At 42.8% G+C, this 13,285-nt stretch overlaps 1 protein-coding gene across 10 annotated transcripts in view; it reads left to right on the top strand.

The window, feature by feature from the left end:
• DCAF1 (DDB1 and CUL4 associated factor 1) overlaps positions 1–13,285 on the top strand; it is an 89,389-nt gene that overhangs the window by 2,318 nt on the left and 73,786 nt on the right. For 4 of the 10 annotated variants that reach the window (XR_005781556.1, XR_005781554.1, XR_005781555.1 and 1 more), the window contains exon 1: positions 2,668–2,785. The exons of 1 other annotated variant lie outside the window; for it this stretch is intronic. Coding sequence is in view for 5 of the 9 variants with exons in the window: in XM_040445506.1 (XP_040301440.1) it covers positions 2,689–2,785 (97 nt within the window). In the remaining 4 variants the exon portion in view is untranslated. Of the gene's footprint in view, positions 1–2,664; positions 2,786–4,311; positions 4,478–13,285 lie in introns of those variants that run through there. 5 more of the 10 variants (XM_040445501.1, XM_040445500.1, XM_040445507.1 and 2 more) reach the window with 4 other exon arrangements.

Genomic DNA, 13,285 nt, shown 5'->3' with positions numbered 1-13,285 from the left:
CATGGTCTGCTTCATTTCCTACTTGAGCCTCAGGCCCCTCTATGAAGTTGAACCTGTGGGAATAGGAGGCACAGACTGACTTCTGGAGACCACAGCTACTGTGGCCACTGGACAAGGTGGGGCTCAAACTCTGTGGAGTCTCATTTTCTCCCTCTGCAAAACAAGAGTGGTGGATGTGGATGCTGTCATATAGGAGTGGTTTTTTGCACACCTCATGGACAATGGTGGTAAGTGTTCTATTTTCCTAGGGGGCTGCCAAGGTTCCCAGGCAGGAGGAGGGCACCAAATGAATGACTGGAATTCCCTCTTTGTCCAGACTGGGGCCCTCAGAGCCTCACAGCCCTAAGCTACTCCATGGTGGCTCCTGTGGCACTTGGACACTTGCGGAAGCAGTCTTGTTCAGCCAACAGTGGAGCGGGGGTTGATGTGGGATAGCTGGCCTGATATTCTGGTCCCAAGGAGTTGTAGGAGGAGGCCCAGGAACTGTGGGCACCAGTGTGGGAATGCGCTGGTGAGAACACCCGGATCTGGTGAGCCTGGAAGTAGGTGACTGAAAGAAGGGGTGGCAGAGAGGGGTGGAACATCCTGAGGCCCAGAGGACTTGGTGCTATTGATTTTCCTACTCTAGTACATGGGCATGCTTAGGGGTAAGGGCAGGTAGAACATATCCAACTCTGTAGCCCTTGGTGTTGGGGCCAGGGATGGGCTGCTCTTGCCCCTTATATGCCACCAGGCAGCCCTGTAAGCATGGCTTTTGGATGGTGCCTGCTGTTTCTGAGGCACACCATAGGGAGGGGTTCAGCACAGGCAGAGCAGGGGAGGACAGTCCAGAGATGTTCTTCCAAAGAGGCCAAGGAATCTCTTTCCAGTGATTCATGGACAATGTGCCGAACCAAACTAGGTGTGTGGGCCTGGACTATCTGTGGATTTATGCTTGTATGTGCTTAGATGTCAAAATGTTGTCTGTGAGACCTGGTGCCAATGCACAGGTGTGCATGCTTGTGTATCTGGCACACGTTCCTGTGCTGTGATGTATCAGTGAATATGCTTGGAATGCATCTGCAGCCTGGAAACAAGGGTGCCGTCTCCTCCCCTTCCCAGAGTGGCAGTCTGGGAGTGCCATCAATTGTGTGGCTGTGTGTGTGTGTTGGCAGGGGTAGGGAGGCTGCAGGCATTGTGGAGCAAAGGTTCTAGAGAGGACTACTCTACAGGCCATGTATAGCTCCTGCTCTGCTTCTCCAGCCTCCTGGTCCTGGCTTTTCCTATTTTTAATTACAAAAATTTTTTAAGATGAAATTTATTGTCAAATTGGTTTCATACAACACCCAGTGCTCATTCCAACAGGTGCCCTCCTCAGCACCCCTCACCTACCCTCCTCCCTCCCACCCCCCATCAACTTTCAGTTTATTCTCAGTTTTTAAGAGCCTCTTATGGTCTGGCTCTCTCCCTCTCTAACTTTTTTTTCCTCCCCCTCCCCCATGGTCTTCTGGTAAGTTTCTCAGGATCCACATAAGAGTGAAAACATATGGTATCTGTTTTTCTCTGCCTGACTTATTTCACTTAGCATCACACTCTCCAGTTCTATCCACATTGCTACAAAAGGCCATATTTCATTCTTTCTCATTGCCAAGTAGTACTCCATTGTGTATATAAACCACAATTTCTTTATCCATTCATCAGTTGATGGACATTTAGGCTCTTTCCATAATTTGGCTATTGTTGAAAGTGCTGCTATAAACATTGGGGTCCAAGTGCCCCTATGCATCAGCACTCCTGTATCCCTTGGGTAAATTCCTAGCAGTGCTATTGCTGGGCCATAGGGTAGTTCTATTTTTAATTTTTTTGAGGAACCTCCACACTGTTTTCCAGAGCAGCTGTACCAGTTTGCATTCCCACCAGCAGAGCAAGAGGGTTCCCGTTTCTCCACATCCTCGCCAGCATCTATAGTCTCCTGATTTGTTCATTTTAGCTACTCTTACTGGCGTGAGGTGGTATCTCAGTGTGGTTTTGACTTGTATTTATTTCCCTGATGAGGAGAGACGTTGAGCATCTTCTCATGTGCCTGTTGGCCATCTGGATGTCTTCTTTAGAGAAGTGTCTATTCATGTTCTCTGCCCATTTCTTCACTGGATTATTTGTTTTTCAGGTGTGGAGTTTGGTGAGTTCTTTATAGATTTTGGATACTAGCCCTTTGTCCGATATGTCACTTGCAAATATCTTTTCCCATTCTGTTGGTTGCCTTTTAGTTTTGATGATTGTTTCCTTTGCTTTGCAGAAGCTTTTTATTTCATGAGGTCCCAGTAGTTCATTTTTGCTTTTAATTCTCTTGCCTTTGGAGATGTGTCGAGTAAGAAATTGCTGTGGCTGAGGTCAGAGAGGTTTTTTCCTGCTTTCTCCTTTAGGGTTTTGATGGTTTCCTGTCTCACATTTAGGTCCTTTATCCATTTTGAGTTTATTTTTGTGAATGGTGTAAGAAAATGGTCTAGTTTCATTCTTCTGCATGTTGCTGCCCAGTTCTCCCAGCACCATTTGTTAAAGAGACTTTTTTCCATTGGATATTTTTTCCTGCTTTGTCAAATATTAGTTGGCCATACTTTTGTGGGTTCAATTCTGGAGTCTCTATTCTATTCCATTGGTCTATGTGTCTGTTTTTGTGCCAGGTCCTGGCTTTTCCAAAGTCCCTCTGTGATGCTCTTCAATCCCATCATTGACCCAGAGCCCCATTCTGAGTTTCTGAAGGGGAGCAGTGCCATCTGGTGGCAGACTGAGGCTGCACCAGGAGCAGGTGAGGGGGACCCTGGGTTCCCACAAGGGCTCTTTCAGTTCCCAGCCAGTGGGGAAATCACAGCTGTGTTACCTAGACCATGGACAGAGGGAGGGTATCTAAGGCTTAAATGCGCTAACCTCATGCATTTTGGTTTTGTGGCTCAGGGAGGCACAGTAAGGAAGTCAGCTCAAGGAGTGCTGGAGGATAGGTATAGGAAAGCTGTGAGTGCAGCCTCTGGACCCACAGATCTGATCCCCGTTCCTTGGGCCACTTCTCTGGGCTCAGATTTCTCATCTGTATAGGTGGCTAACTGTATCTACTCTGTGGGGTAGTAGAGAAGGTTAAATGAAAAAGTGTGGGTTAAACACTGGCTCAGAACTGAGCCTGCTGTAAAGTCAAAGGAAATGGTAGTGGCCATTACTAACATAGGCAAAGTTCCAAAAGCACAAAGAAGTGAGCTGTGCCGTCATTGCAGGTAAAAGGGTTGCAGAGAGGTGACAAGTCTGGCTCTGCCACCCCACAGTCTAGAATTTTGTGTCTGAACAGCTGCTCCAAGTTACATAGTTAAATGAGGAGGGAGGTCTCTTTTCTGGAAAAGGGGGAATGGAATCAAGAGATCCAGCATCCAGGCTCTGGTCAGCTTCTTACTAGTTGCGGAATCTGAGTATAGCAGCAGGCAGGTTTGCTGGGTTCCTGATCCCCCTGTGAAAGTGTTGGCTGTGAGGACTGCATAGAAATGCATAAAAACTTGTTCAGTTCTCCTGGAGAGAGAAAAGCTGGGTAGGGTCTTATCAGGGACAGATTTTGCTCAGCTGTGGAATCACATATTTTTCATATCCCTAAAAAGGGATACCTGAGTCAGAGGCAAGAATCGTTCTGGTTCCATTGCTAATTGGGTGTGGGATGCTAGGTAAGTCATTTCACTCTCTCTGGGCCTTACTTTTCCCAGCTGCAAAATAAAGGAATTAAATTAGATGACCCTGCCTTAATCTATGGCCTTTTAATTTTTTCCTTTTCTCTGCCTCATATGACACCTAGGATAAATACTGATCCCACAGGTTAAGTCTTGAACAGAAAGGAAGACAAAACCAGTGTCTTCTGTTTCATGAATGCTGTGCTTTCTGATAAGCTTGTAGGAAATATTTTCCTAGATAATGGTATACTCTAGGTATAATAGGGCAAATGAGAGACTAAAACAGAAGCTCACTCCACTCACACAAGGCAGAATAAGGTTACTGAGAAGGTGTCAAGCGGTCGTAGCGTACGCCAGCTTGTGTGGATCTGGTGCCTCACTATGCGCTTCCGCCTTCCGAAGCAGCCAATGAGTACACAGCAGTTCGCATCCAGGCGGAAAAACTATAAATCCCAGAAGTCAATGCGCCGGGAGTAAGGACTCAAGCGCCAATCAAGACTGATGGGCCCCGCCCCTAGAAGAGGAACTTCATTTCCCAGGCGGCCCCGGGCCCTTCGATTTTTCTTCCCTCGCGCTGGCGTTTTCCTTCCGCCCCCTTCCAGCGAGCCTCGCGCCAAGTCGGAACGCGCGCGCGCGCGCGGCACGTAGCGCGCGAGTGACGCATAATATGTGGGCCGCTCTGGAGCTGTGGTCGCGCTGTGTGTGAGTGAGGGAGAGTGAGTGCGGGACCTGAGGCGGTGTGTGTGAACTGTGGCCGCTGGCGGGGTCAGGGGGGAGCGGCGGAGCCGCCCGGGAAGGTGAGTGGGGGAAGGAGGGAGACGGATCTCTGGGAGGGCCGAGAGGAGACAGGGCGCGTGGTCAAGGCGGGAGGGAGAGTGGGCGCCGGGCTGGGGGAGGGGCGGCACCTGCCTGGGCCGCCGGCGAGGAGGGGGCGGGCCGGGCCGCCGGGGAGGCTGGGTCTGGGGCCTGACAGGACTTTTCCTTCTTCAGATTCTTGGCTCGGGGGCGGGGCCTCCACGTTCTTCTCTCAGTCCGCAAAAGAAGCTTCCCGAGAGTAACTCTTCCGCCCGGAGTGGGGGGCAGGGGTGTGCTTGCCCCTGCCTGGAGGAGGGGTGCCTCCCCTTCCCCTCATTAACCTTTTTCTTCTTAGTCTTCCCATTTTCCGTTCCGTACGGGCTGGGGGGCTCCATCTTCCTTGCCGTACGGCGGCCCCCTTCCTTGGCTGTGTCTCCGCCTCCAGCTCCAGTCACCTGGGCGGGCTCTCCCCTCCCTCGGCCTCGTGCCACCTCCCTTTGCACCCGCCCGGCTCTCTGACCGGGCGAGGGGGGCGGAGCTTTCCGGGCACTCCTCCCACCCTATGGTGGAGGGGAGGGGAGGGATGGAGGGAGAGGTGTGTGGGTCCTACTGCGGGGAACCAAACCTCGGAGTGCCCGCCTAGCTTCCCGGGAGCCTGTTTCCGGGGGTTATAGTCGTTTTCAACTAGGGTGACAGGCATTTGCTCAACTCTTCTCTTCCTAGACGGTTTCCGTCTCACTTCCTCTTACTGTAGTGCTAGCTCTTGGGTTTCGAATTTGAAGAATAATTTTGGAGTGTGGGTAATGGTTCTTTTTGAGTCCCAAATGAATCGTCTTTGTCCATGTCACATTGGCCTTAGTTTTTCTTTACTCAGTCTTTTCAGCGAAGCCTTTTAATTAGTATACACGTTTAATTATTAGCATCATCTTCCTGTTCTAAACGCTTTGTTAATGTACAGAGCGAGGAGTTCATTGGCAATGTCCTGTAATTTTCTTTTTCCGGTGTACTGAACTTTACCTTTAAGGTTTATAAAAGCTTGTATATTAAGACTCTTTAGGAATTGATTTCGTATTTTTTTTTCTTGATGCTGTCAAGATTTTTGTACATAGCAGTATTATCTATTTGAGTGGTGATAACATTTTTGATGTTGAGATAATACAGAAATTGGGGAATATAAAGGACGTAATTTTATGCTCAAAATCCCTTGAGTAGTTGCTGAGTGCAGTGTTCTGTTGTACAGTTAAATTTAGTAGAGGAAGAAACTGGTAGAATGAACCACAAGATAGTTTGGAGTGAATGAAGTTGGGTTTATTATCAATTTCCTTATGTTAATTTTGTCATTGTTATGGACGCCAAATAGAAAATTGTTATATGTGATCTTGTCATCCTTATTATTGGGTAAATTTTACTTGAATCTTCAAACTTCATTTAAAAAATAAGAATGCTTTGAGACATTTGTTTCACGATTTTAGCCTTACAAGATCTGTCCTTAACATGGACTTTATTTTAGGCTTTGGTATAGTTTCTGCCAGGTAGGCCATTAAGTATTGTGTATTTGGGGAGGACAGATTTTATGATTTAAAAAATTACAAAAGGTTACAAAATAGTGGAAAAATGGTAGAGCTGGGTTAACAACCTATACTGAAAAATGTTTTTCCTTTCATTATCTCTCAGAAAATTTGTTACCTTCACAAAAGTAGTAGATATTATCTGGTGCTTGTGTGTTTTTCCAGAGATCTTTTATTCCAGGGTAAGGTGCGTGTACATGAGTGTGTACACACACACACACACTTCGCTTTTCTCATTTGACACATACTTAAGAGTTGGTTCAAATTAGTAAAGGAAATGCTTCTTATTTTTTTCAACTTAAAAAAAATTTTTTTTAATGTTTATTCATTTTTGAGAGAGACAGAGACAGAATGCGAGTGGGTTAGGGGCAGAGAGAGAGGGAGACACAGAAGCAGAAGCAGGCTCCAGGCTTTGAGCTGTCAGCACAGAGCCCGATGCGGGGCTCGAACTCACGAGCTGTAAGATCATGACCTGAGCTGAAGTTGGACGCTCAACCGACTGAGCCACCCAGGCGCCCCTTTTTTTCAACTTTTATGGAAAATTTTAAATGATTGTTTATCCATTCCGATTCAATGATTGTTAATATCTTGTTATATTTTCTCTATAGGTGTGGTGTATATTTCTTATTTTGTGGAACCATTTGGAAGTTAGTTTAGTTGCAGACACATCATCTCTAAATACTTTAGCAGGCAACCTTTAGGTTTAGGACATTCCGCATATTTTTTGTGGGCCTTTATTTCATTGCATGGACAGTATTACCATTTAGCCTTCAGAACAACCACTTCCACTTCACAGATAAGGACGTCGATATTTGGAGAAGTTAAATAACTTGACCCAAGATCTCACGGGTATATTTGCAGAGTTGGCATATGAATGCTTGAAATCCTTTTCTACCAAAGTACCAATTGATTGGTCGTTGGGACTTCTCTGAGCCCCTTTTATTATCTGTAAAAAAAAAAAAAAAAAAAGGGTAGGGTTGTTGTGAAAATTCAGAATAACATTAGAAATTAGCCAAATGTCTGTCCCATATTAATATTCAGTAATTGGTAGCTATTGTGTCACTATTGGATAGGCCATAAATTCTGTGTACCACTTAAAGAGCTCACTTTAAAACGTGGTGAATTGAGTAATGTACCTTCACTGTCCTGTGCATAACAAGATGACTGCACCTTTAACATTTTATATTAATGGTCTTTCATTGATAATAAAGTAAATTATCATTGATATTTTCAAAAATTATTTTTAATGCTTATTTATTTTTGAGAGGCGGGGGAAGGGCAGAGATAGGGAGACACAGAATCCAAAGTAGATCTCAGTCTGTCAGCGCAGAGCCCTATGCGGGGCTCGAACTCACCCAACTGTGAGATCATGGCTTGAGCCAAAGTTGGGCACACAATCAACTGAGCCACCTAGGCACCCCAATATTAATTTAGTCAATTACAAGTTTAAGTTTTGCCTGGGCAAGTGACAGTTATTCCCCAAATTACAGTTATTCATAAACATAATTAAATGGAAGTTTTGAAAATGATGCCAAAAGAATATATGTGTTTCTAAATTGAACTCTAAAATTTTAGTATTTCAGTGCCCTTGATTTACCTTTTTCTTCTTAAACTTTTTATTTTTTAAAAAAATTTTAAATGTTTATTTATTTTTGAAGAAGCAACAGAGTGTGAGTGGAGGAGGGGTAGAAAGGGAGACACAATCCTAAGCAGGCTCCAGGCTCCGAGCTGTCAGCATAGTGCCTGATATGGGGCTCCAACTCGCGAGCTGTGAGATCATGACCTGAGCTGAAGTTGGACCCCCAACTGACGGAGCCACCCAGGCCCCCCATTAGTTTTATTTTTTTTTTATTTAAAAAAAAATTTTTTTTTTCAACGTTTTTATTTATTTTTGGGACAGAGAGAGACAGAGCATGAACAGGGGAGGGGCAGACAGAGAGGGAGACACAGAATCGGAAACAGGCTCCAGGCTCTGAGCCATCAGCCCAGAGCCTGACGCGGGGCTCGAACTCACGGACCGCAAGATCGTGACCTGGCTGAAGTCGGACGCTTAACCGACTGCACCACCCAGGCGCCCCTTATTTTTTTTTTTAAATGTTTATTTATTTTTAAGAGAGGAGATTGAGTGTGAGGCAGGGAAGGGCAGAGAGGGAGGGAGACAGAGGATCTGAAGTGGGGTTCTGTGTTGAGAGTAGACAGCCTGATGTGGGGCTTGAACTCTTGAACCACAAGATCATGACCTGAGCCGAAGCCAGAGGCTTAACGACTGAGCCACCCAGGTGCCCCTTGAGTTAACCTTTATTAAACATAATATTTTCCTTAAACTTTGCGTTTATATGTTCTATGTTGATCTCTTAAGTTATCCAAGAGGCATTTCCTCCTGATTTTTTTCCCACTTAAAAAAACTTGTGGTCAAATTCACATACCATAAATTGACCACTGACCATTTTATAGCGTTCAATTCAGTGGTATTTAGTAGACTAACAATGTTGTGCAACCATTACAATGTCTTTTAGTTTCAAGATGTTTTCATCACCCCATTTCCATTAGACAGTACTCCATATGTTCCCCCAATCCCAAGCCGCTGGCAACCAGTAGGCAAGTTTCTGATAAATTTACCTATTCTGGATGTTTTGTGTAAATAGAATCATAAAATATATAACCTTTTGTGTCTGGCTTCTTTCACTTAGTGTATTTTCAATTTTTTTTTAAAAGTTTTACTTATTTATTTGGAAGGAGGATGGAGAGAGAGAGCGAGAAATCCCCAAATCCTAAACAGGCTCCACACCATCAGCGTGGAGCCTGATGCAGGGCTCGATCACATGAACTGTGAGATCATAACCTGAACTGAAATCAAGAGTTGGATGCTTAAACCACTGAGCCACTCAGGTGCCCTGAATATTTTCAGTTTTCTTTCACAGCTCTAACATATATCAGTACTTCATTTCTTTCTGTGGCTGAGTAATATTGCATTGTATAAATGTAACCACATTGTGTTTATCCACTCATTTTTCGATAAACATCTTTTGGCTATTGTTTCCACCTTTTGGCTATTGTGAATATGCTAACTTTGAACATTTGTGTACAAATACTTCTTTGAGTATCTTTTTCAGTTCTTTTGTGCATATAACCTTAGTGTGGAATTGCTGGGTCATATGGTAAGTCTATGTTGAACTTTTTAAAAAGTTTTTGAGGAGGCACCAAACTTTTCCATAGTTGTTATGCCATTTTATGTTACCACCAACAGTGTGCTTTCCATTTTCTCCACATTCATGCCAATTATCATTATTTTCTTCTTCTTTTTAATGTTTATTTTGATAGAGAGCATCTGTGTGTGAGTGGGAGGGGTAGAGAGAGAGAGAATCTCAAGCAGCTGACAGCACAGAGCCTAATGCGGGGCTCGATCCCATGAACTGGGAGAATAATGACCTGAGTCGAAATCAAGAGTTGGACACTTATCTGACTGAACCACCCAGGCACCCTTATGATCATTATGTTCTGATTTTTTGATTCTAGTCATTTTAGTTGATGTAAGTGGTATCTTACTGTGGTTTTGATATTCATTTCTTTGATGAATATAGATCATCTTATGATATAGAGCATCTTTTGGAGAAGTGCCCATTCAGGTTCTCTGCCCTTTTTTAAGTCAGGTTTTTGTTGTTGTTGTTGTTGAATTGTTTTTTATATATCCTGGATACTAGATCCTTATCAGATATGATTTGCAAATATTTTCTCCCATTTCATGGATTGTGTTTTCATTTTTCTTGATAACGTCACTTGATGCACAAAAGTTTTAAACATTGAAGTCCAGTTTATGTGTTTGTTCTTTTGTTGCTTATGCTTTTGGTGTCATAAATAAAAATCGTTTGCCAATTTCAGGGCCATGAAGATTTACCCTTATGTGTACCTCTAAGAGTTTTATAGTTTAAGTTTCCACATTTAGGTCTTTGATCCATTTTGAGTTAATTATTGTATGTGGTATGAGTCAAGGCCTCAGCCTCATTTTTTTGTATGTGGATATCCAGTTGTTTCAGCACCATTAGTCTTTCTAATAATGATCTATTGGTCTTTCAATAAATTCTTTCCCTATTGGATGGTCTGGCATACTTGTTGAAAATTAGTTGATTATAAATGTGAATTTTTATTTCTGGACTCTTGGTTCTGTTGCATTGGTGTATATGTCTATCTTAATGCCAGTACCACACTATTTTGATCACTGTAGCTTTGTAGTAAGTTTTGAAATAAGTGGGGGGGGGGGTGTCTGGGTAGCTCAGTTGGTTCAGCATCTGATTCTTGATTTTGGCTCAGGTCATGATCCCAGGGTTGTGGGATCGAGCCCTTCATTGGGCTCTGTGCTGAGCATGGAGCCTGCTTAGGATTCTCTCTCTCTCTCTCTCTCTCTCTCTCTCTCTCAGATTACAATAAGTAAATGAAATCTGAAGTGTGAATCCTCCAATTTTGTTCTTTTAAAGATAGTTTTAGTTATCAGTGTTTCCATTTTTGCAAAAAAATGTCATTAAGATTTTGATATGGATTGCACTGACTATTGACCATTTCGGAGAGTATTGCTTTCTTAACAGTATTAAATCTTCTAATAACGTGAACATAAGGTGTCTTTTCATGTATTTAAGTCTTCTCTAATTTATTCCAGCAATATGTTGTAGTTTTCAGTGTATAAATCTTGTGCTTTTTGGAGTTAAACTTACTTCTTAATATTTTGTTATTTTTGGTACTATTATAAATGAAACTTAAAAAATGTTTATTCATTTTTGAGAGAAAGAAAGCAAGTGGGGGAGGGCAGAGAGAGTGGGACAGAGGATCCCAAAGCGGGCTCCATGCTAACAGCAGAGAGCCCGATGTGGGGCTCTAACTCATGAGTCACAAGATCATGACCTGAGCTGAAATCAGATGCTTAACTCACTGAGCCACCCAGGTGCCCCAAGAGGGAATTTGGCTTGATTCCACGACTCTGGGATCATGACCTGACTGAAATGACTGAAATGAAGTGTCAGATGCTCAGCTGAGTCAACCTAGGCGCCCCAAAATTATTTTCTAAATTTCATATTTGGATTGTTTGTTGCTGGCATGTAGCAGTACAACTGATTCTTTGTGTTGATCTTGTACTCTGTAACTTTCCTAAAATTTGTTAATTAGCATTTTTTTTTGTGAATTCTCTAGGATTTTCTATATATAGATTATGTTACCTGTGAGTAAGGATAGTTTTACTTCTTTTCCAACTTGGATGCTTTTTCTTTCTTTTTCTTGTTTAACTGCTCTGGCTAGAACTCCAGTACAGTGTTTAATATAAGTGTGAAAGCAGGCATCCTTGTCTTTTTTTGTGATTTTTAGGGAGAAAGTTTTCATTCTCACCGTTGAGTGTAATGTTACCTGTGGGTTTTTTTTTTTTTTAAAGTTTGTTTATTTTGAGGGAGAGTGTGAGTGGGGGAGGGGCAGAGAAAGAGAGGGAGAGACAGTGAGAATCTCAAGAATCCTTGTCCACTCAGAGCCAGACATGGAGTGCAAACTCCCGAACCATGAGATCATGACCTGAGCTGAAATCAAGAGTTGAATGCTTAACTGACTGGGCCACCCAGGTGCCCTTCTGTGGGTTTTTTAAATACCCTTTACCATGTTGAGGAAGTTCTTTTCTGTTCCCAGTTTGAGTTTGTTTACTTTTTCTTTTTTCACAAAAGGGTAATGGATTTTATCAGATGTTTTTTCTCTGTTAATCAGATAAGCATGCGTTCTTTTTCTTCATCCTATTAATATATTACATTGATTTTTGTATGTTGAACCACTTTTGCATTCCTAGGATAAATCCCACGTGGTCGTGATCTATACTTCTGTTAACGTGTTGCTGTGTTCAGCTTGCTAGTATTTTGTTGAGGGTTTTTGCATCTGTATTGATGAAAGATATTTGTAGTTTTCTTGTGATGGCTTTATATGGTTTTGGCATGAGGGTAATGCTGGCTTCATGGAATAGATTAGCAAGTGTCCTTTCTCTTCTATGTTGTGAAAGGATTTGAGGATTGATGTTAATTTTCTTTGAATGTTTATTAGAGTTCACCAGGAAAGCCATCTTTTTCTTAACACTTTTGGGATGTGTCTTAAGAGATTAATTTTGCTGTTACTGCTTTGCCCAGTTTCTAGATCTTCATCATAAAATTTTACTGTCTAAAAAAATTGGCTTAAATTATTGTGCCCCCACCCCCCAACTCCTAGTGCTAGTATTCCTCAAGATTGTGAAGGTCCTGAAAAAACAAGAAACAACTCAAAAACTCTTGTAGACCAGAGTACACTAGGGAGACATGACAACTAAGTGCCACATGGTATCCTGGATGAGATCTTGGAACAGAAAAAGGACATGGATGGAAAACCTGGTGAAATCTGAATTAAGTTGAGTTTATTTAATGATAAAGTATCAATGTTGGGTCTTTCTTTCTTTCTTTCTTTCTCTTTCTTTTCTTTCTTTCTTTTTTCCCTTCCTTCCTTCCTTCCTTCCTTCCTTCCTTCCTTCCTTCCTTCCTTCCTTCCTTCCAGCACGAACCAGGGAGAGGAAGAGAGAGAATCTTAAGCAGTCGCCATGCTTAGTGTGGAGCCCAAAGTGGGGCTTGATACCACAACCTGGGATCATGACCTGAGCTGAAATCAAGAGTCAGATGCTCCAGCTGAACCACCAGGTGCCCCTCACACTTATTTCAAAACTTACTACAAAGCTACAGTGATTAAAACACTGTGCTGCTGGCATTAAGATATATATGCCAATGCATAGAACTGAGAGTCCCTGATGCTTAACCAGTTGAACCACTCACATGCCCCTCAATGTTGGGTTTCTTAATTTTGATATTGTGCTGCTATAAACTATTATGGTGCATTAGGGGAAACTGAACTGGATGAGGGGTATATTTGCATTCTCTCTACTACCTTTGCAATTTTTTTATAAATCTAAAATCATTCCAAATACAGTTATTTTAAAAAATGCATAGTCCATGGTGACTGAAAAATACAACCTGGGTTTTCTCAAGTTAAAATCAGAGGTCTGTATTAGTCACACCTGCAGTATTTCCTTTTTTGTGACTCTGGCTAGAGAGGCTAAAAATGTGGATTCTTGGGGGTTCCTGGGTGGCTCAGGCAGTTAAGCTTCTGACTTGAACTCAGGTCATGATCTCATGGTTTGTGAGATCAAGTCCCGTTTTGGGCTCTGTGCTCACAGCCTGGAGCCTGCTTGGGATTCTCTCTCTC

The sequence above is a fragment of the Herpailurus yagouaroundi genome, unplaced genomic scaffold (genome assembly GCF_014898765.1).
Source record: "Herpailurus yagouaroundi ecotype Mexico unplaced genomic scaffold, PumYag 193, whole genome shotgun sequence".
Classification (NCBI taxonomy): Eukaryota; Metazoa; Chordata; class Mammalia; order Carnivora; family Felidae; genus Herpailurus; species Herpailurus yagouaroundi.
The sequence above is the reverse complement of the archived record's forward strand: the minus strand, read 5'-3'. Positions and strand labels throughout refer to the sequence as shown.